At 43.9% G+C, this 23438-nt stretch overlaps 1 protein-coding gene across 3 annotated transcripts; it reads right to left on the reverse strand.

Moving 5' to 3' along the window:
• Window positions 1-770: 770 nt before the first annotated feature.
• LOC126998841 (uncharacterized) lies at window positions 771-20904 on the reverse strand. Of its 3 annotated transcripts, none has more exons than XM_050860985.1 (3): window positions 20767-20904; window positions 19319-19446; window positions 771-10724 (listed from the first exon to the last, which is right to left on the reverse strand). In XM_050860985.1, the coding sequence occupies exons 2-3, from the start codon at window positions 19361-19363 to the stop codon at window positions 6648-6650; spliced, it is 4122 nt and encodes a 1373-aa protein (XP_050716942.1). In that variant the 5' UTR covers window positions 19364-19446; window positions 20767-20904; the 3' UTR covers window positions 771-6647. The 3 variants fall into 3 exon arrangements, with proteins under 3 accessions (XP_050716942.1, XP_050716943.1, XP_050716945.1); XM_050860986.1 differs by lacking the exon at window positions 20767-20904 and adding an exon at window positions 20477-20677; XM_050860988.1 differs by lacking the exon at window positions 20767-20904 and adding an exon at window positions 20387-20492.
• Window positions 20905-23438: the final 2534 nt, after the last annotated feature.

The raw sequence follows: 23438 nt of genomic DNA on the forward strand, positions 1-23438 counted from the left end.
ATTTATATGAGCTTAGTGGGGGTGGCGAATGATATAATCCCTTGATGTATATATGATTAAAACATCAACGTCTGAGATGAAAAGCATTATGTATTAAAAGGTGACAAAGCTAGCTAAACATTAATTTGCTCATAAGCAATGCAAAGCCAGGAATCATGTTAGTCCACACAAGACCAAGAATGTTGCCTGTAAAACTATAGCAGGCAGTTTTGTGGTGCAGCAGTTTAGTCATATGAGAAGGGACCACTACTTTTCCTTCTCCCTCCCGATAACAAATGCACCATCTTCTAATTACTGACAGCCCTAAAGTGGTCTGGAATTTCCCAGGCCTCTACAGCTTTCATGCCAAATAGGACAAGTCAAGTAACAATTAACTTTTTTTAAACAGCGAGCTAACTTTGTTTCACACTGACTGTAGTTGATGTTAGGTATTTCTGTGTGATAAAATATGCTATTGGATATTTTTATTTGAACCCGACAACCAGATTTATGTAAAGAGGGATGCTGCTATGTAGGGTATGAGAGAAGTGATTCTGAAGGAATGGGGGAGGGGCAGGGGGAGGGGGGGATGTAGCAACTGACTGGATTGGATGGAAATAATACCTAACCATGAGGCAGCTAATTTGGTGATGTCTTCTTGAAGGAAATCCATATCCAAGGGGTTAAGGTGGTGCTAGAGCTTCCCAAGCCTCACAACTGTCACACCAAATTAGATAACAAATCAAGTACGTAACATGTAACCTTCCTTTGTGTTGCAGTAAAGCACCAGAGTTATTAAATGTTTTATTGATAGACAAAGTACATTAGTCGTATTACAAAAAGAGTTACCGAGTAGTACAGTTACATATTCTCTCAGCGATAGCATTGTCATTACCGATAAATAATATATTTCATGCATATATAGAAAGCATATCAGTTATCTCCTTTTACTTGCTTGCATCAAAAGATTAAATAAGAATCTTTTTTATCATAATAATGCTATGAATGGTAAATATAATGAGTATATGGGAGTTAGAGCTATTGGAACTAAGGCTAAAAATATCAATATATGAAAAGGCAACAAAATCTGACACACCTCTGAGAATAGAATTTTCATTATTTCTTTATGTTCATGGCAATAAACTTTGTAATGCCCAGCAAACAGAAAAGCGAGAGATTACAGTGTTAGACTTATGGCATCTTGTGTTCGGGGCCTTGCTGGCTGCCTGCCCTCCTCTACCACCCTCCCTCCCCCCGCTAGACACTAACACTGAATTGTAACTGAGCAAAAAAAAATCATTTAAAAATAACTAATAATTTTTACTATGGGTAAATAATTTCTTCTCTGTAGAATTCTTAAAACAAAACAATACGTAAAGTAAGCGAGCCGAAGCCGAGGCTGGCTGCCGTCAGCGGTGGGCTGAGGTGAGGCCTCACGCCCATGCTATCACAACCTCAGTGTTCCTTACAGTACTGGCACGCACGCCTCGCCCCTCCCAGCACTCACTGACAACGCACAGCCTCGCGCTTCCTTGCCTCTTTGGTACATCAACAAGACAATAATATTTCTCTTACTGTGAACCAATATAATCATAAAAAAATAAATACAAATAATAAAAAAGAATGAATATTACATACTTTAGATTAACTAAAATAATATTTTCATATCTTAAACCAATATGATTATAAAAAGAAAAAAATATAATATTACCTTACATTAACAAAAATAGTTCATAAATTTATAAACTTTGCTATAATTTTCTATCTGGTGACACTAAAAAGAACAACAGTTCCTCATCAAGCCTTGACAGGCCTGCAGACAATGACGAAGTGAGAACAATAATGTCATGGATGTGATGATTGTCCTGCAGGGCCGCCCATCGGCCGCCCCAGACACACAAACACACACAGCTTGGGCTACCAGCAACACCACCTTCACAGACTATAACACAGACACATGTCAAACGGAACAAGAAAAATTTGTACATATGATAATGTTGCAGTACTGCCAATTAGCTCTGGTAAAGCTGAGAAGAGAGAAAAAGAAAAAACTGTGCAGATAATATGTTTCTAAGTATACTGAGTTAAACTTTTTATACAGAAAATAAAAGACTACATGCAAAGCAAATATAATATATATAATAATAATAATCTCCTTCATAGAAATAACACTATAAACTCTGATTGACTTCATGAAACACTGACCATGGAAATATAATATGCTGGGCAACAGTTGGCCCCACACAGCCAGCCCAGGGCAGCACCAGAAAGCACCCACCGGCATGCCTGCCACCCAGCCACGGGCGCTGGGGCGGCCTGGCTTGCCGTGTGACGTTGGGATGACTGGGGGAGTCCTTGCTGCCGCAGCTAAATGAATGTATCACAAGCTTAAGGAGGTTATGGAAGAAACTAGGCTGCAGCGCCAACATATATATAAACAAAAATATATATAGATGAAAATTTTTAAAAAGTGAGGCTTGTGGGCAAGACAACTAGAGCCCAGAGTCCCTCCAAGGCAGCTGCACCAACCCACACCACCACCACCACCAAGAGCACTTGCTGTTGTTACTTCTACCTTCAAAAACATTTGGCTCAAACATGAGATTCATGATTTTTCCTAAAACTGCAATAGCATACTTAAACAAAATTGTGAAAGCCCAGAATGTACAAAATTGCTTCTGTATCTCCACTGTTCAAGATATTTGGTTCTAGAGGTGCAGTTTTACCGTTTTCTTCCTAAGAAAGTATGAAATAATACATTTCACCTCCATGTGTCTTATCTTGTACAATGAAAATGTTCAAAGCTGAGTCTACTGAGGGGCAGGTGGTGTGTGGCGTTGGCGTCACTATAAGGCTGAGGGATGATATGCCACAACCTACACATCTCAACCTTACTGGCTGGTGTGGGCAACATAAACCTGTCTTGCCACTAACCCGGGACTTTGACACTCAGGGAAGAAGTCGTCGCAGGGGCACAGGAGCCTCCCTGCGGCAGCAGCTCAGCACAGCCCTGACTGGACAAGATTCCACCAACCTAATTACTAACTAATATCACAATGCCCAACAAGCTTATGCAAGTGTTGGGAGAAACTCAGATTATTCTTGACATTATGTTTGCAGTAAGCATAAAAAAATAACGATAATAAAACAAATCTGAGGTCAACCCAAACAGGGTACCTTCCCCTCATCCCGCCAGGACTGGCTTCAGTTGCTGCTGCTAGGAAGGCACTTATCTGTCAACCCTGGAGACAGTATATTATTGTGTTTACAATTTTCTTCAGAACCATGTGTGAGGCCTCAACAACAGAGCAATGACTGTAAATTTGAAGAAATAATAACATGGAGGTTTGTGCCTACACATCACATTTGGCACAAAGTACATGTCTCGCAGGGGAACAGACTGCCCCCGAAGGTATTCTAAGGGCTGATGACTCACAATGGGTACATAAGATCAAAGGGTAGCTCAGCATTGCAAAGTTCAAGGGTTGTTGCTCCTGTGATGGCTAACTAAGCAAAGACCCGTACAGTAAAACTCTTACAATAACATACTGCAGGAGTGGGTGAGAATTTGCATATAAATGTATACTACATGTATGGACATGTCTGCATATATGTGTAGGCATGTTATGTGGTATAATTTCTGCACATAAACATGTGTGTGTGCATCAGCATGAATCTAACCACACACTCAATGGAAGAAACCTTGGATCTATATATGAAAAAAATATTCACACACAAACAACACCCCAAATCCCTTCAACTCACATGCACTGCTGACACTGAAAACCTCTGCATCCCATCACCTCTACTCCACACCCTGCCCCTCCATAACCCTACACAAACACAGTGCTGCACACTCCCACTCGTCTCTGCTTTGGACATACACAGTGACTATTTCTGCCGGTAACCCAATGGCTCCAAACATGCTCTGTGTGAAGTGCTAGGGAGGCGCATCACCCGTGCCTGGGTTATGAATGGCGCAGTCACTATGGCAATTGACTTGGTGCACCGTATACATAAATCCAGACTGTTTGGCTCAGTCCTCCAGAAAACGATGAATAATCAACAATAATCTACGACATACTCTCATGTAATCTTCAGAGGATCCTGAGCAACAGCATCCCCTTAAAAATCATGATAATACTAGACAGATCTCATTCCTTGGTTTGAAGTATCAGGGATCATGTCTCAGAGGCAACCATTTGCAGCAAGGCTTAAGTATCCCTTACCATGGCACTGATATCAGTATAAATCTAGCTCCTACCAAGTACTGGCACTCTACTGCTTAAAGGACTTCCTCAGCAACTGACCAGAAGGAAGTTTATTGCCAAGGGTGATTGTGGCACTCCTGCACTTAGTGGTTTATGCTGCCTTGCCCTGCTGCCTGGCCCCCTCTGGACCAAGACCTGACTGTGACTTGGGTAAAGTAAAACAAAAGTGTCATGTACGGCAAAGCAAACGCCTCAATCACTGTGTCTCTTTGGAGGAAAAACTGCACACTGGTGAGTACTACAAATGCAAACTCACTCACACGCACACACACACACACACGCACACACAGATGACACACCTCAAGAGTGTTGAGATGGTGGATCCATCCCGTTAAAACTCAAGCATGCAAGATTCCTCGAACAAAAACACCTTCGTACTGAGGTTACCACTATAGGGACTGAACAATATATGTATATATGAATACTATCAGTCCTACACACTAGTAATCCTATGAATTATATAAAGTAATAAAGAGCCATTGCATATGCAACTTCATTTTAGTTTTAAAGTCTTACAGGTACTAGAGGGTTGGGTTTCTAGAAGTTTTGCACAGCTGAAGTCAAAATCTTACAGTAGTGTGGAAAAAATAAAAGATTTAGTGTTAAGACAGGAAAGACACTTAGAAGGTGAAACCAACAAACTGACTCTACTCTCTTGGTCAGCCACAGGGAGTTACGCACACCTCAGCCGGGCGGGGCGAGCGTGGCCACCAGCCAGTCACCGCCACCCTGAGCGAGGCCGCTGCAAGCTCTCTGAACTTTGGATATGTTCACTGCATCTTCAGAAACTAGATAGAAGCCCAAACTTATCTCATACTACAAAACTACTTCATTTTTCATGACTGGTGCTAAACAGGAAATCCTTTCTCAAATCTTATCTACTACCTTTGATTCGGACAGAAATCAAGATTAATACTGTTTTGAAAAATCTGATATTTTATGCTAATGCAATTATAATTAAAAAGTAATAAAGCACATTTAAAACCAGTGTTAAAACATTAACAAAGTTTGATTTGAAAATTTGCATTGGAGTGGTCAGGTAGTTTTTAGTGTATATCAGTGGTTTCACTGTCTCTCTACTTCTCTATGTTGATTATATGTCACTACTGTGTTTTTCAGCTTGTAGACGGAGTGTTGATGAGGATCAACTTTCCCTGAGCTGGAGTGGGTAGCTGAGCCTCCCCTGTATGTTGTACTGACCTTGTCACTAACCCAAATGTTGGCAGCACCACCTGCTCCATGCACCTCCTCCTTCAGTCACTGCTTAATGATTGTGAAAGCCATTCCACTGGATATGTAGAATACTCATGAAGAGATGCTCAGGAAGTGCTTGCTCAACTAGGATGAGGTGCGATGGATGGGGTGGCTAGAGCCAGACATTAACTCATCGTTCATTCTAAAGCCATCAGATCAATACCCATTGCAGATGCACCACAGCCACAAACACCACAAAATAAAGCAGCTGGATTCACTCTAGATAAGAGCACCTCTGCTATTGTGATGCCTGGCAACTCTGGATGTGGCTGTGGTAGAGTATGCAAGGGCTGTTAAAGCTGTTTCCAGGAGCCAAGAAAGCAGTCCTGTTCACTAACGCAGATTCCTGTCTTCATTCACAATGAGCTATTTACAATTTACTGTTTCTTGTTCAGTTAAGACCTCAAAAAGTTTCCTGTAGAAAACTATGTTGCAACTTTTAGAAAAGGGAGGTTTCCAAGTAAGGCTTTAATTTGTGTGAAGACAGTAGGCAAGAACATCGGCAAACGTTTAATAAGTGTAATCCTTAAACTGCCATTATGCCCCAAGACCCCCGACCCAATGACTACCAGGCAGGATTCCTTACAATATCAATGTCCATATAATATTCTTTTTAAGGACAGAAAGCAGCTTATGAAGAGAAGAGCTGACTCATAACAACTTTGATTATTTGCACAGAAATTGTGGAAGATGGCAATGCTAAGTGAAGAAACTACATTTTAGGAAATTTTGAGTATAACTTTCTCTTGTGTGAGTCCTGTCGAGGGGTCTGCCTTGACCTTGCTGCTGATATGCTTCTTCCCATGACAATAATGTGTAAGTACAGTAATCATTGTTTAGCAAGGCCATGCTGACCAGTCCAGGCCACAAAGAGGAAAGTATTCTGGGGCAAAATGGAGAGTTGGGGCATCTTATGAAGAGCTACATGGCCTCCTGACTAACCTCTGGCCTACCACCTACACAAGCCACCAGACACCAGGCCATGGCGCTGGCTGCAGTGGCCGTGGCAAAACTTCTGTCATAGGCTAAAAAGAGTAGAGCAAAATATAATAATATGTACCTACTTGAGTATCCCAGTGATTCCTTGTATTGTATAGACATGTTTCTTACGAGACACTCAAGTTGGGAATCTACAAAAATTCTTCATTTACTTATACCTGCTTGTGGAGACTCTTGTGGAAGATCTTTTGATTCTTCATGAACATTTTTAGATTCTCTGCCCTCTCCTCTGCCCTCCCGCTGCTCCTCCCTGGCCTCGTCCTCCTCCCTGGACCACTCACTCGTGCTGTAGGGAGACTCAGCGCTGTGGTAGCTGGGCGAGTACGGCTCCTCCTTGGGTTCACACAGCTGGACGATCGGCTCCAGGCTTGGCCCATCTGTTCCATCCTCGGCTTCCTCGATATCGTCATCATCATCATCATCATCATCATCATCATCATCATCATCGTCTTGTTCTTCTCCCTCTCCCTCTCCTCCCCCTGCTCTTCTTCTTCCGGCTCCACCAGACTTCATGTAAAGTTTTGATTCTCGTAGCAACTTGATCTTGAGGCTCTTGATTGGGTGTCTCTTCTTCTTATGTGTCTTGAGGCAGCGGCGGAGTCTGAACATGGCGGGACACTCGTCGCACTTGATCCGCCGCCGCCCGTTTCCCGGCAGCTTGGTGTGCATCCTCTGTACATGGGTCTTTAGATTGGACCTCTGGGCAAAGCCGGCGCCGCAGTGATCACACTCAAAAGGGCGCTCCCCCAGGTGGAGCTTGGTGTGGATCCGAAGGTTGCTCATCATCGTGAACTTTGCGCCGCACTCCACGCAGTTGTAGGGCTTAATGGCCGTCGGGTTTTTTTTTCTCCCTCTTCTGACAATGGCACTCGTCTCCGCACAATGCACACGATTCTTGTGGGCTTTGAGGTTTGATTTCTGAGTGAAGGCCTTGTCGCATTGGTCACACTTATGAGGCCGCTCCCCAGTGTGAGTGACGGCGTGGGTCTTCAAGTTTGCTATCTGCCGGAATGCAGCATCACACTGGTCACACTTATACGGCCGCTCGTCAGAGTGGATCTTCTGATGGGTCTTAAGTGTGGAGAGCTGTGTGAAGCAGGACTTGCACTGGAGGCACTGGTAAGGCCGCTCCCCTGTGTGGATCCTCCTGTGGGCCCTGAGGTTCCCCTGCTGTGTGAACTTTGACCCGCACACGTCACAGGAAAACGGCTTCTCCCCCGTGTGGCGCCACATGTGGTTCTTCAGCTGCGTGCTGTTCTTGAAGACCTTTTCACACTCATTACACTTATGGATAACTGGTGTGCGAGGAGGCTTGGGATCCTTAGGCTTCTTGGGCTTGGGTGGCTTGGATGCTGCCTGTATGGAGGGGTCATGTCCTAGCATGGAGGAAGGATAATCGTGGTTGAAGGGCTTGACATCATGATATGGCTTCATCTCAAGGCCCTCCATAGTTTGGGGTTCTCTGTGGTCTCTCTCGTGGTTTTCACTCATGTACTGGTTGAACATGGCATTGATGGAGCTGGAATACAACTGGTGCTGGGGAGGTGTGGTGTTGCTGCTGGGGTCGGGCATGGAAAACATGGAAGAGGAGGCTGGGGTGGATGGACCCACACTGTTGTGAGCCAGGTCTGCGCGGTAAAGTGAGTCAACATAACGAGGAGATTCCCCCCTCAGAGCGTGAGGTGACTCTGGCATCATGCGGTGAGTCAGGGAGTTGTAGTGTGAACGCATTGAGGAGTCTTGAAGTGCCAAGTTTATCCTTGCACTACTGCTGCCGCTGGTGCTGCTAGTGCTGTTGTTGGCGGTGTTTTCGCCACTATTGTGGTTGACGCGCAGGTTCTGGGGCATGACTTGGTGGGAAGTCTCTGTCACACACAAGTTTTCAGGAACCATGTGTGAGGCCTCACTTGTCACCCTGAGATTCTCTGGCATTCCTGGGTGACCCTGGGGAGTGTCTGTGGCCAGGCGGAGGTGGTGTGCTGCGTCAGGGGCCAGACGCATGTGTTGGTTGCTCTCCACTCCAAGATGGTGTTGGTTGGCGTCAGAGGTGAGCCGAACATGCTCAGAATTCTCCCCGTGCCTTAGTAGCATATGGTGGGAAGGTTCAAGCCCTGCTCTTAAGTGTAAGGGTGTTTCCCCTCCAACCCTGAGATGCTGATGTGTTTCAGTTTCGTCTCTAAGGTGCTGAGGAGTTTCTGCACCCATTGGTATGTGCTGACTTTCAGATCCAATTCTAAGATGTTGAGGTGTTTCAGCCCCAACCCTTAGGTGCTGATGTGTTTCAGTCTCTGCTCTCAGGTGGTGAGGAGCTTCTGCATCCATTCGTAGGTGCTGAGGTGTTTCTGCCCCAAGTCTGAGGTGCTGAGGTGTCTCTGCACCCATCCGTATGTGCTGATGCTGTTCCTCACTCAGTCTCAGATGGGGAGTGTCAGCATCAACTTGCATGTGCTGCGGCGTGTCTGGTCTAACCCTCAGGTGCAGGGCCTCCTCACTCATTCTCAGGTGGTGGGGAGCCTCAGAGCTTAGTCGCATATGCTGTGGAGTCTCTGCCCTGCCTGGGAGGTGCTGAGGTGTGTCCGGCCCCATCCTCAAGTGCTGTGGAGTCTCTGCCCGGCCTGGGAGGTGCTGAGGTGTGTCCGGCCCCATCCTCATGTGCTGTGGAGTCTCTGCCCGGCCTTGCAAGTGCTGAGGTGTGTCTGCTCGGCCGTGCATGTGCTGAGGTGTGTCTGGCCCCATCCTCAGGTGCTGTGGAGTGTCTGCCCGGCTCTGCATGAGCTGAGGTGTGTCTGGCCCCATTCTCAAGTGCTGCGGTGTGTCTGCCCTGCCTTGCAGATGCTGAGGAGTGTCTGCCCGTACCTGCATGTGCTGAGGTGTGTCTGATCCTAGCCTCAAGTGCTGTGGAGTGTCTGATCCCATCTGCAGGTGCTGAGGAGTCTCTGCCCTGCCTTGCAGATGCTGAGGGGTACCTGCTCCCATCCGCATATGCTGTGGCGTCTCTGCCCTACCTTGCAGATGCTGAGGTGTGCCTGCTCCCATTTGCAAGTGCTGAGGAGTCTCTGCCCTGCCTTGTGAGTGCTGGAGAGCATTGGATGAAAGTCTCAAGTGTTGTGGGGTCTCTGCCCTCCCTTGTAGGTGCTGGGCTGTCTCTGCTGCCATTCGCAAGTGTAGCGGTGTGTCTGCCCTGCCTGGTATGTGCTGTGGAATCTCTACCTTCACTCTTCCGTGCTGTGGTGTGTCTGCGCGGGCCTGCAGGTGAGGGGTGTCAGAGCGGGCCTGCAAGTGAGGGGTGTCAGAGCGGCCCTGCAGGTGCTGGGAGGCCTCTGCGTCGACGTGCAGGTTTTCTGGAATCATGCGCTGGCTGCTCAAGTCTGTCCCATATCGCAGTGCATCAGATCTTAGGTTTTCCCCTGAGTAACGTAAATTTTCAGCCATGAGTCTTTGTTCAGTTGGAGATCTTAAATTTTCCTGCACGATTCTCTGAGTGGGACTGAAGTAATCTCGGAGACTCTCCTGAACCATGCGTTGTGCGTCTGCATGAGTGCGAACAGACTCCTGCATGCTGCGCTGGGAGGCGTCGGAGGGGGGTCTTAGAGAGTCGGCAATAATACTACGGTAAGAAACCTCGGGGCTTCGTACAGACTCTGAAGCTGGGGGGCGAAGGACCTCGGCCATCAGTCGCTGAGGGTCTGACTGCAGACGCTGGAGGTCAGACACAAAGCGCTGAGCATTGGAAGCCAACTGTTGCAAGTTAGACTCCTGAGCTCTTTGCACATCCACTTGATTCCTATAAGAGTCGCTGGAAGGACGATGGTAAGGATCCAGGCTCTGTTCTTCTGTCCGCTGCAACTCTGACCTGATGCGCTGCAGGTCAGCAGGGAGGCGCTGGGAGTCAGCTGTCTGCCTGTAAGGATCTGCTGACATTCTCTGACTCTCCAGTCCATACCTAGTTTGGTCAAGGGATTCTGCAGCTAATCTGTAAGATTCTGGAAGGTATCTGTGGGCCTCAGGAGGAGTTCCAGGCATGAACTTAGACCCCGGGAACATCATGTTGTGTCCCAGGGCCATGAGCTGGGCACTTTGAGATATAAGACTGGGGCTGGGGCTGGATATACTTGGGTATGAGACAGGGATCTGCTGGCCTGGGACGGATGATGTGTGAGGGAACATGGCTCTCCCATCCAGCGCACTTGCTGGAGTGCTGCTGCGGCTGCCACTCTGCATCTGTGGAGTGATTATGTTTGTGATAGCAACCGGGAACTCCCTCACTGTCATTAGAAAAAGCAAATTATTTTATGATTACAAAATAAATAATGATGGAACAGGTGATAATAAATGCATGAGCATTTAATCAATCATTTTGAAATAGATATTAGACAATACAGAAAGAATGAAAGACTGTTTTACAATTCTTGTCTACCTCTGTAAGTTGAATGTATAGCTAAAAAAATGTAAAAAACAGTGCTTTAGTCACGGTTTACTAATGTAAACCTTACTTTTGGTACATTGCACAAAATGCCTGATGCATCCGTGGAAATATTAGGTCTGTCGGTATAATGCCAGTGAAGCTCTGCAATGCAAAACCTTATGCAAGACACTGAGGTTTCATAGGAAGCAAAGAAATAAAGCAGGAAGTGGAAACTTAACTATCCACTATTGCATTTAAAACTCCTACAATACAGAGGGTTAATGGTAGGCCAAGCATCACACTCTTGACTCTCTCCTTAATTTTCTTCAAAAAGGTAAGTTCTGGAACAGGGGTCCTCTGTCTGTCCCAAGTTCAGCATCTCTAGTGTGGGGCTGAATGGGTGGCTCCTTATAATGAATGTTACCGTATTTCATGGTGAATAGCGTGCGCCAGTGCATGTGGTTAACATTGTTGAGCAGTTAGTTTGAAAATAATTTAGTACTTTAGAAAAGTTAGTCCAAGGTGAAGGAAAGTGAAAAAAAAATCTATGACTCCATATCCATGTAGTTAGTGCAGCACTGGAAGTGGTGGATCAGTGTACAAAGCTTTATTAACCCTTTCAATATGTGACGCAGACGTCGGCGTTGCCGTACTGAAAGGGTTAAGGTCAAGGTGCAGGCTGCAAGCAGGAAGTTAGAGGCAGGTAATAGTGGAGTGGGGAGGGGTTGCAGGAGCTGGAGCTGTGACTTTATCATCACTGCCTTGCCTCAGAGATGTACAGACACTACTTGGTTTGGGTTTGTCAGTAATGATTAATGAATTTGGGAAATGATATTTCCTGCACACACACACACACACACACACACACACACACACACATATATATATATATATATATATATATATATATATATATATATATATATATATATATATATATATATATATATATATATATATACACACACACACACACACACACACATACACACAACACAAAAGCTATCTGATAGAAGTACATACCACTTTCAGCATATTTTGATCAGTTTTCCTCTTTATCAAACAAGTAGTAACAATTTTCACCCGTCACAGGCCAGCTCTGCCTGTTTTGAGGCACTACCAGTATGAAGAATATGCACCCATCGTAAGAAAAGAGAAGAGGCTACAAGTTACTGCCATTTCTGCTATATTTGTAGCCATTCAGAGCAGTGGCGAATCCAGGGGGGGGTCCCCCTGCGCCCCCTCGTTAGGATCTAAATTGCGCCCTTTCAAATATTCACTGAGATCTGGGGAGGTATCATTCCTGGGCGCCATACCAAACCACATTATATATATATATATATATATATATATATATATATATATATATATATATATATATATATATATATATATATATATATATATATATATATATATATATATATATATATATGGTATGGCACCCATCTTGTATATCAGCCCCCCCTTCACCTGGAGCTGGATCCGCCACTGATTCAGAGCACCATGAATTTCCAAACCAGTCTCCCAAAAGTCACACTAAGCTTCCCCAAAGGACTGCAGCTCTCCAGCCTTTCAACATGGTATTCCCTTAATTATTTTGGATAAGAGGAGGTAGGTAAAGATGGGCAAATTCCATGAGGTTACTATCTTTCATAAAACTAAATAAAAGAAAGCTGAAAATGTCTATGAGTGAATCACACCTCCCTTCACTGATATGAAATACAAGTGAGCATAAACCTCATTGGCCTTCATAATCTACTATAAATGGTAAACTGACACCTTTCAAGAACAAAAATTTATATAATTTGTCATTCACTGAAAACTAAAATAACTAAAAATAATATCAACATGCAGCACACGTACTTACATGGAATGTACTGAAAAACAGAATACTATTATGAAATATTCATGGGACAATCTAAACACATTTATGAAATAGTTTCTGGATAGTGAAAGTTTATTCAGTTTCACATATCTAAATTCACACCAGATTCTCAACAACAAAAAGACCTCCTGAAAAGAATACAGTTATGAACCTCTTCAGCTAGTTGGACACTCTCAGCACTGCATGTGTTGGTTATGAAACGGCATTAGTGAAGCTAGTATGTGACTTGATCAAAGGAAGAGTTTTTATAAAGCTGTTTACATAGCAATTAATATATTGTTTAAGTCCTCCAGAAATTTTTTAGCAGTTTAAGTTTCCTTATGTGTCACAGAGAATCCTTCTTCAACACTCTTACATAACTTATACAAATTTGTGCACAGGTCCCATGTAACTACATCCATCATAAAAAAATGAATGCATTCACTGTGACATGCATTTCGTCAGCTGGCAGGAAACTGTATTACAAACAAGCTGTAAAACTTGGTTGAAGAAAGACTATCCATGTGTTAACTTGAAACACCAAATTCAAGATGGAACTAGTATGTTAGGAAGCTGGTGTGTGTGTGTGTGTGTGTGTGTGTGTGTGTGTGTGTGTGTGTGTGTGTATAATTCACCTCTTGGTCTGCTGCGGGTCTCTATCGAGACAGCCAGCCGTTCCCCGACGGAAGAGCACAGAGCTTGTAGTACCGATCTTTGGGTAGGACTGAGACCACTCACACACAACACACCGTGACAACGAGGTCACAACTCCTTGCCTGATGTCGCGTACCTACTCACTGTTATGTGAAAGGGGCTACATGCGAAAGAAGATAAACCCAACTTGTCTTCACCCAGCCGGGGAATTGAACCCCGGTCTTTCTGGTTGTGAGCCAGATGCTCTACCCCTGAGCTACTGGGCCGTGTGTGTGTGATTTATCTACTTGTATCTTCGTGAACTTTATTCTCATAAGCCCCAGGTCTGAAGGCCTTGTGCTTTCAGCCTTGGGTAACTTGCCTTTGGCAGTCAGACCACCACCTTGGGGGACAGGACACAGTCCCCGACTGATACCCGGTACTCATTCACTGCTGGATGGACAAGGGAACAGGCATAAAGAGGCTGCCTCTCTGTCACCACTCTGCCTGGGAATCAAACCCATGATCTTTCAGTAGTGAGCTGCACGTATTAACCACTGCACTATGGGGCATCACATCATACATACATACGTACACACTCCAAAGGTGGGACACATCCCTCAATTGAATCGAACCCAGGACCGCATGGTTGTGAGCCAGGTGCACTAACTACTGCACTAAGAAGCTCAGTGTGTGTGTGTGTGTGTGTGTGTGTGTGTGTGTGTGTGTGTGTGTGTGTGTGTGTGTGTGTGTGTGTGTTTACATGGTTGTAGAGGGTTGGGAGAATTGGGCCAAGGGGGTGTCTGCTCTAGAACACTCACATCAACACCACTGCTCTACCAGACAAACAGTCATTTAGTAAATGATCCAAAGATCAAAGGGAAAGAAGAGGAAGAATGGGAGACAGAAAGCTAAGGAGTAAGAATGCAATGAGTATGAATAGTAATTCTACAAATTTTTGTACAAGCACTTTCATGATTAATAACTGAAAGTAAGTCATCTTAAAAATATTAAATAATTTTGGGTACAGTCACACACATCAACATGTAATATGCCTCTTAAAAAAATAATACAAGCTACAACTGGTAGAAAAAAAAATCCTATTAAAATATACAAGCAAATTTATGGAGCTGTAAAACACTTATTACAAAAATGCTTTGTGACTTTTTTCAATTGTAATACAGATCAGAATAAATACCAATACATTTCGATATCCTAAAAGTTTGGACTGTCATATGGATTGGCTTCTGGGGGACATGGCTGGGGGAGCAGGTTGTGGTTTCTGCAGACCATAGGATTTGCCTGCCTGACATAGGGATCTCCTTCCATCTTGATCATCTCTCCCTCCATTGGGCCCCCACTCAAGCCAGGCATCTGATCCCCCTGACCCTCCCTAATCTGTACAATGGGCTCCCCTATCATCTGCTGGGAGGAGACGCCACCCTCGTCATCAGCCATGTCATCCTCCATCACATACTGGGAGTCACAGAGTATCTTAATTTTGAGGCTCTTCACAGGATGCTTCTTCATCTTGTGAGTCTTTAGGTTGGTCTTTTGTCTAAAGGCGGCTGAACACTCGGAGCACTTGTAGGGGCGCTCATCTGAGTGGATCTGCTCGTGACTTTTCAAGTTTGAGCGCTGTGCAAAGCAGGCATCACAGGTGGCACACTGATAAGGTTTCTCACCTGAATGGAGTCGCATGTGGATCTTAAGGTTGGACATCATGGTAAACTTGGCTCCGCACTCCTCACAGATGTAGGGACGGATGGCCTCCAGCTTCTTCTTGCGTCCCCTCTTGTTTGGAATTCCATCGCTTGAGTGGAGCTTTATCATGTGTGACTTCAGGTTGGACTTTTGAGCAAATGCCGACCCACACTCATCACACACGTGCGGTCTCTCCCCCGTGTGAATCTTCTCATGGGTTTTCAGGTTTGACAGCTGGCGGAACTTTGCACCACACTGGTTACAGGAGTACGGTCTTTCGTCAGTGTGGATGCGTTTGTGGTTCCGGAGGTGTGTGGACTGGACAAAGGACGCCCCACAGACCTCACACTTAAATGGTCTTTCCCCTGAATGAATTAGTTTATGGCTCTTCAGGTTAGATTGCTGTGAAAACCTTGTGAAGCATATGTCACACTCATACGGCTTCTCCCCAGTGTGAATCTTTTGGTGGGTGCGGAGGTTGGAGATCTGTGTGAAGGTGGCGCTGCACTCCTCACACGTGTAGGGCCGCTCACCCGTGTGGATCCGCATGTGTGTCTTCAGGTTGGACTGCTGGGTGAAGGTGGCCTGGCAGAGGGTGCAAGAGTACGGCTTCTCACCTGTATGGCGCCACGTGTGATTCTTGAGCTGGGTTCCATTTTTGAACTCCTGATCACACATCTGGCACCTGTAGGTCTTTGATTGTCTCCCTTTTTGAAGCTTTGCCCTCATGAGCAGATCAGAGTGTGCAGACACAGAGGCCTGTGCAAGAAGACCAAGTTCAGGGCTACTCCCGCCCCTGGAGGAGTCCTCCCGACAGAAAATATCTGGGTTAGGACACTCGTTCTCAAAGCGGTTAAGATGCGATGCTGCCACTACTGCCTCTCCACTGTCACTGCGGCCTCTGCTGACCTGAGGCGAGTCTCCTCCAGTATTGCTCGTGTCCGACAACGCCTCTCTTCTTGGAGTGAAGGATTCATCGTAATACTGGCGCTTAAAGTTAGCAGCACCTTCTTCAGAATACTGTTGATATGGTGGAGGAAATGACACAGGAAACATGTGGGATGATCCTGCAACAGGACCTGAGCTGCCTTTACTCTTGGATAGCTGTGACGACAAGGATGTACTGTCATCTACATTACCAGTGTACATGGCTTTGCCATAGTTAATAGTATCACTGTCACTTTTAGTTGTGGCAAGTCTGCTTGAGTTGTGAGATAATCTTTCAGGGGAAGACAGCACCCGAGATGAATGGCCTTCCAGCCTAGGGGAGTCCAAGTTGAGGTGGGAGGGGACGTCAGGTGTACTATACGTAGGGCGGTCACTCTGTGACTGTCGCTGGGAGGCAGTTTGTGGTCTCTCGCTGGTATTAGAACTGACCTCTGGGGTAGATCTGTGTGTGTGTGTTTCAGCAGCTAGAGACTGACCACTGCTTCCTCCAGCAGTGTAAGGCATTCGCTGAGCTTCAGACTCTCCCACGGCCAGACGATAGGCTTCAGTCATGTACCTGTGGGCATCATGGGCAGCACCGGGCATTAACCGTCCTCCAGGGAACATGACATTGGGACCTAATGCCATGAGAGATGCTCCTTGTGTTACCAGACCTGAGCCTGGACTTGAGGTGACTGGATAATGTGGAGCAGAGGCTGCCTGGCCAGCAGCTCTCATGTCTTGCCGCAGCACAGCAGGAAACAGTGACCGGGTACCACTTGGCTCTGCTGGAGTGCTGCTGCGGCTTCCACCACTGATCTGAAAATGCAATTTCACTTATCCTCTACAAGTTTGCAAGGAACATGTTTCTACAATACCTATAATTATATTGATTCTGTGCATTACAATGTTCACAATATCTACATGTAAGTTCCAGGCTTTTAATAAAAATAGGTCCCAGGCAAATGAAAGGGAAGAATAAAAGAAAAGATAAATATTGCAAAGGTAAGATAACAGAAAATGCCATACATAGTCAGCCAGCATTCCCAGTTAGAAAACAAATAAAAACAAGTCAGTTAAAAATGTACAGAAAGGTGAGCAGTTTTGCAAAATAAGAACCCAAGGCAGCCAGCAACCAGACAAGGTACAACAATGAGGTTATGCTTCAAGAAGCAGTTGGTACAAGTGATGCTTCTGTGTATAAGTGGGTGAGGCCTCCTCAGTGGTGCACTATCACTATCCTGCGGGACTCAGTGAGGCTTGTTGTGACAACAAGAACACTAAACCAGTTGCTTCTTGAAACAGACCGTCACAAGGGAAAGTGGGCTTACCTTGGTTTGACTTTTACAGAACCAGATGACCGACATAAATAATGTCTTCAGGTCTTTCTCCTCTTCCACACATTGCAGATACAATTTTTTAAGAAGAAAAAAGTTAAATCTCCAGACCCTTCAAAATGACAGGGTAAAGTCGAGGTCTATGACAGCAGTAAAACAGATTGTGTTGTTCCCTGCCCGGGTCTGTTTCACGAAGCCATCACCTCTACTAGGCCAAGCTAGTGCTACACGTTGCCATGCTACATCATCACTCAGCACCGCTCAGGGTTCACCTCCTCAAGTGGAACACAATGAAGTTGTTACTCACATTCTATCCTAGAAATGTAATACAGAAAATATCACAATTTCCCTACATGAAACTACAAAATGCCAGTATCATACAGAATGGGAAACTGGAAAAAAAAAAGTGTCATTTTCTACAAGCTAAACATCCAAAAACCTTTATTAGAAACACTTTACACACATAAGGAAATAATTACATTATCAAAATACAAGTGACATTACATGTTCCTTATGTATATGATTGTAAAAAAAAAGTCAGGTTGATAGAATTGCCATACACTCCAAGGAAATATTAAAACAATACTGCCAAAGTTCAAACTGTAGAGATTAAAATTTGATTCTTGACCTCACAAAATTTCATGAAAATGATTCATTCATGATGGTAATGCTTCAGATATTATTTTGTAATGTATTTTGGGGAGAGCTGTGGTAGCTCATTCACTATTGATTTCAGAAAATTTAATATCTAATAAAAGTGCTCAGGAATCTCACTTGTTATGGCTTTGCACAGCAATGACTCATCAAGGTACACACCAGACCAGAGGACTTCCATCAGGTGTGTTTGTGCCAAATCTCTTATAAATCTAAATATATATATATATATATATATATATATATATATATATATATATATATATATATATATATATATATATATATATATATATATATATATATATATATATATATATATATATATATATATATATATATATATATATATATATATATATATATATATATATATATATATATAACAGTCAGCACTGCATCATTGAAGATATACCGAGAGAATGAAGATGTCATATCATTGTAAGAATATTATTTCTGACACACTGTTGTCACTAAAAATCACTTGTAATGCATCTTTACTGATTACTGTTAAGTGGTGGATCATTTAAAAAATCATCTCTGTTCCTGAAGAAAAAGCAACTAGCAGTGTGGTCACTTGTGTTGTGTGAGGCAGAGAGGAGAAACCAGTGTGCTAAAGAAAAGCAACAGAGGAATGCAGCAAGGCTTTGCAAACTATTTCAATAATTTGAAATTAATTTCATTCAATTCATATTATCCTTTTAATTGTTTCCATCACCTATACATTTTATATATATATATATATATATATATATATATATATATATATATATATATATATATATATATATATATATATATATATATATATATATATATATATATATATATATATATATATATATATATATATATATATATATATATATATATATATATATATATATATATATATATATATATATATATATATATATATATATATATATATATATATATATATATATATATATATATATATATATATATATATATATATATATATATATATATATATATATATATATATATATATATATATATATATATATATATATATATATATATATATATATATATATATATATATATATATATATATATATATATATATATATATATATATATTACAAAATTCAGTCTCCCATGCCTTATACAGATGTTATGCATTTGAAAATGTGCATGGAATAAATAAATCATGTTTTTTGCCGGTGTGTAACAGAGCTGAGGAAAACAAGTGACTGTGTGAGTGTACGCTAACAGCTTCCCTCACAGCTATGTAAAGAGGAACCTTGAAGTGCCGCCTTACCATATCAGGGTCTTGCCCAGCCCGGTCGTGGTAGCGGTGGAACATGGTGGGCCAAGGGGGGGGTGGGGTTCAGTGTCTTCGTGCCGCACAGCTCACAGCATACAAGCGCTGTGCCATCCAGGTGCTGCCTGTCAACATCAAGGACAGTTGTAGCGCTACAGACTACGTCAGACTTAACACAATGATCAAGGTGGGGATAGGGAGAGACAAGTACTGGATGGCATGTGGATGCAGAGCTAAGTTCAGCCTCCAAGAGATAATCCAACTAGATCACCGGCCATGACATCATCCAGGCTACCACATCTATCATAAAGAGCTGTACTTATCTATGTTATCATCCTTGATGTTAAATATAATTTTTCCTTCTCCAAACTTGGTGAAGTATACACTGTTAACAGCCATTTATACTTCAATGCTAGGCAATGAAAGACATTTGCTTGGCCCTTCAGGACTAACATTTCTCAGGTTCACCACTAGTACAGGCAAGGATGGCACGAGGCAAACATACAAAACAGTGACAAACATTGTTAGGGTACATCTTAGCCTGAACAACTTGAAACTGTTATAATAAATGGCTGAGTATGTGCCCTGAGCTTCTGATGGGGTGCTGGTGAGCAATGTAAAAATCACTTAGGGATAATAACTAATATACTGCCATTATGAACTTTCACATCCCCCCATAGAGTTGAATTTTCATGATTATACAACCAGTTAAAATCTAATTTAACCTTCAGAGTGATACAGGTCATTAACCAGACATCTGGTCCTGACCCAGCAGTTCCCCAGCCTTGCCCTGTCCTTGTTGTCAGGCTGGCCAGCCCACACCCAGGGACAGCCATCACTGGCCAAACACAATAGTAAAACACAGCCAGAGAAACACTGCTGCCCCCCGCTGCCAGCACCCCCCAGCACGCATACCAGGCAGCCCAGCATCCATCACCACCACCACCACCACCAGGCCCATTCCAATCAATAAATGACACCACCATCACCAGCCACCAACCACCAGACACACCCACCCCGCCCCGCGCCGCCCACATCACCACCCACGCCGCCCACGGCACCCACCCGTCAGCCAGCACCCAGCACCGCCCTGGCCGTGCTGGGGCTGTTATTCCCGAGCCCCGAGTCGCCCCGCCCCGCCCCTCCCCCGCTCACCAGCCATCTTAGCACAGCCACCGCCAGGACCCTTCCACCGGGGCACCACGGTCACCTCCAGGGGCAGGGCGGCCGTGGCGTGGCGCTGGCCTGGGCGGGCGCTGCTCCTCCCCCTGAGCCCGCCGCGGCTGACCATTTTGTGCCATCTGCCGCTGCTCCGCCCTGCCCAGCCCTGCCTTTTTTTTCCCCGCACACCCGTCATAAAAACTCGCCCCCTTCCGCCGCCGCGCCGCCCCCCACGGGTTCCACGGACACTCATGGGGGGTTTGCAGTGCCGCCCGTCCACTCACCTTAACATTTAGGCAGCTTTGGACGCCTTAAACTTAAAACTTCTACATTCTTCTCGCTGGAGGAGTGTCAACAAACACCGCTGCCATCTTGGAAGCTCTCGTTGACGTCACTCCCCCCGCTAAATTTAAAGGCCTCGAGGCTTATCTCTGGGGGCTGTTATTTTTTTATGGCGAGTGTCTTACCGCCATTAAAACATTTTGCCATCATTAGGTGAAGGAAAGGATAACATACACGGCGTATAAAGCTCTAAAACGCCATCCTGGAAGTTTACCATGACGTCACACCTCCCGCTAAGTTAAAAGGCCCCGAGGCTTATTCCTGGGGGCTATTATTTGGGTGTGGGGGTTATCTTAGCGCCATTATAACATTTTCCCATCATTAGGTGAAGGAGATAATAAAGTACACGGCGTGTAAAGCTCTAAAGCGCCATCCTGGAAGTTCACTCTGACGTCACACCTCCCGCTAAGTTTAAAGGTCCCACGGGTTATCTCTGGGCCTTGTTATTTCCCACTGGCGAGCCTTTCAGCACCACCAGAGCAATCTCCAGGCATTAGAAGAGGAAAAGCACGACATACACCACGGGGGATAGCTTAAAACAACGGAATTCCAAGCATGGCCAACAACGTACGTCAACAAGGAAGAGGAGCAAGGTCATAGATGGCTACCACAACATATCGGAATGCGATAGATGCCTAACACCCATCCAAACTTAATAACCCTAACTTATCACCAGAATAGTAACAAAAACACGAAAACAAAGCCACATAAGAGCGCTGAGAGCCGAGAAATGGGCGAAATAGGCAAAACAAGACCGGGCACCCAGCAGCACTTGGCAGTCCTTATTGGAGACGATCGATTTTCGGCCTTGACTCTCGGACCCAAATCGATTCGGGTTCAGCCTCACCCCAGCCCTAGTAATCACCCCAGAACCATGTTATTTAGTCACCCCAGCCTGTATATTTACCTCAACGGCGCAGTGCAGCAGAAGTAAGCCTCGATGTAGGTAAAAACGCCAGCGGATGGGAGTAAGGGAGTATGTGTGTCTGTGTGTGTCCTTGAGTGTGTGGTGTGTGACTGTGACCTGACCTGACACACCGCTCGGGGAGGTCCCAGGAAGAGAGAGAGAGAGAGAGAGAGAGAGAGAGAGAGAGAGAGAGGTGGTGGAGGTGGAAAGGGGGGTCATCTTATAGTCATTAGCCTCAGCATACTGGTAGCAGCTGCCCTCGAGATAAAGGAAGGGAAAGGGGAGGGATGAGATAAAGGGAGGGATGAGAAGGGCAATAATGTAGACCTCAAACACCCTATGTAGCCCTTCCTTTTCCTCCATAACCGAGATCCTCTATCCTTTTTTCTTATTCCTTCCCTATTATTTCCTCACCCTCCTTTCTTACTCTTATTTATCGGCCTACCTTCCTTCTGTCCCCTTTCCCTTCCTTCCTTCCTTCGATTTTTCTCATCCTTTTTCATTCCTTCTTTCCATTCCTTCATTCCCTCCATCATTCCGTATTCCTTCCCTTCCATAATTCTGTCCCTTTTCCCTTCCTTCCTTCCTTTCTTCTTCCCTTCCTTAATTCTTTCCTTCCTTCCATCCCTCCATCGATTTTTCTCATCCTCTCTTCACTCCTTCATTCTTTTCATCATCCTGTATTCCTCTCCTTCCTTCTTTCCCATTTTCCCTCCTTCCTTCCTGCCTTCTTTCCTTCCTTCTTTCCTCTTTCCTTCCCTCCTTCCTTCGATTCTTATCCTATTTCATTCATTCATTCCCTCCATCACTCGATCCATATTCCTTTAATATATATATATATATATATATATATATATATATATATATATATATATATATATATATATATATATATATATATATATATATATATATATATATATATATATATATATATATATATATATATATATATATATATATATATGGTATCAAAAGAAAGCAAATTAAATGTATTATTCATAAATGGGAAGAAATAGGGTTGAATACTAAATAAAATAAAATAAATAACATGTATAATAAGGCGCTTAATATAGGTTGATTTATATAGTGAAATGATTATATAAAAATAGTAACTTTTTATATAGATATCTTAAAATGATTTTAATACAAGATAGTCAACATATTGAAGTGTTCATATATGAATTTTTATGCAGATATATTAATTTTTGTGGCGTCAGGAAGGTTTTTCGTCGCGGCGCGTGAAATGAGTCAGATTCGGCGAATTTTCGTCGTCAAGCTCGAGCAAAAACTATTGAAGGTAGGAAGGCGTGCTTGGTGGCAAATGAAAGCTCTATTAAAACAGAATAATAATCAGAAAAAAAATTGGAAAGCACTAAATATGTGAAAAAAGTTATAAGCAAAAATCTAGGACGTGTCCAAATCACAGCAAAAGGGCCGAAAAACAGGCTATTTTGTGACGGCTCGACGACAAACTTGGAATCGAACTATCAAAAACTTCTTTGAGTTGGTCAAACTACATTGCCAAGAGGGGCTACATGCCAAATTACAGCCTTCTAGAGGCAATAGCAATGCCACACTAGACAAAAACGGCAAAGTGTCTGGAGTTCGTCAAAATCGCTCTCAAAAGGGTTTACGTTTCGAGCTTTACCGACGAAACTACTGGGAGTAGGGAAATGTTATGCATCATATTGGAAATCACATTGG

This window comes from Eriocheir sinensis, chromosome 15 (genome assembly GCF_024679095.1).
Source record: "Eriocheir sinensis breed Jianghai 21 chromosome 15, ASM2467909v1, whole genome shotgun sequence".
Classification (NCBI taxonomy): domain Eukaryota; kingdom Metazoa; phylum Arthropoda; class Malacostraca; order Decapoda; family Varunidae; genus Eriocheir; species Eriocheir sinensis.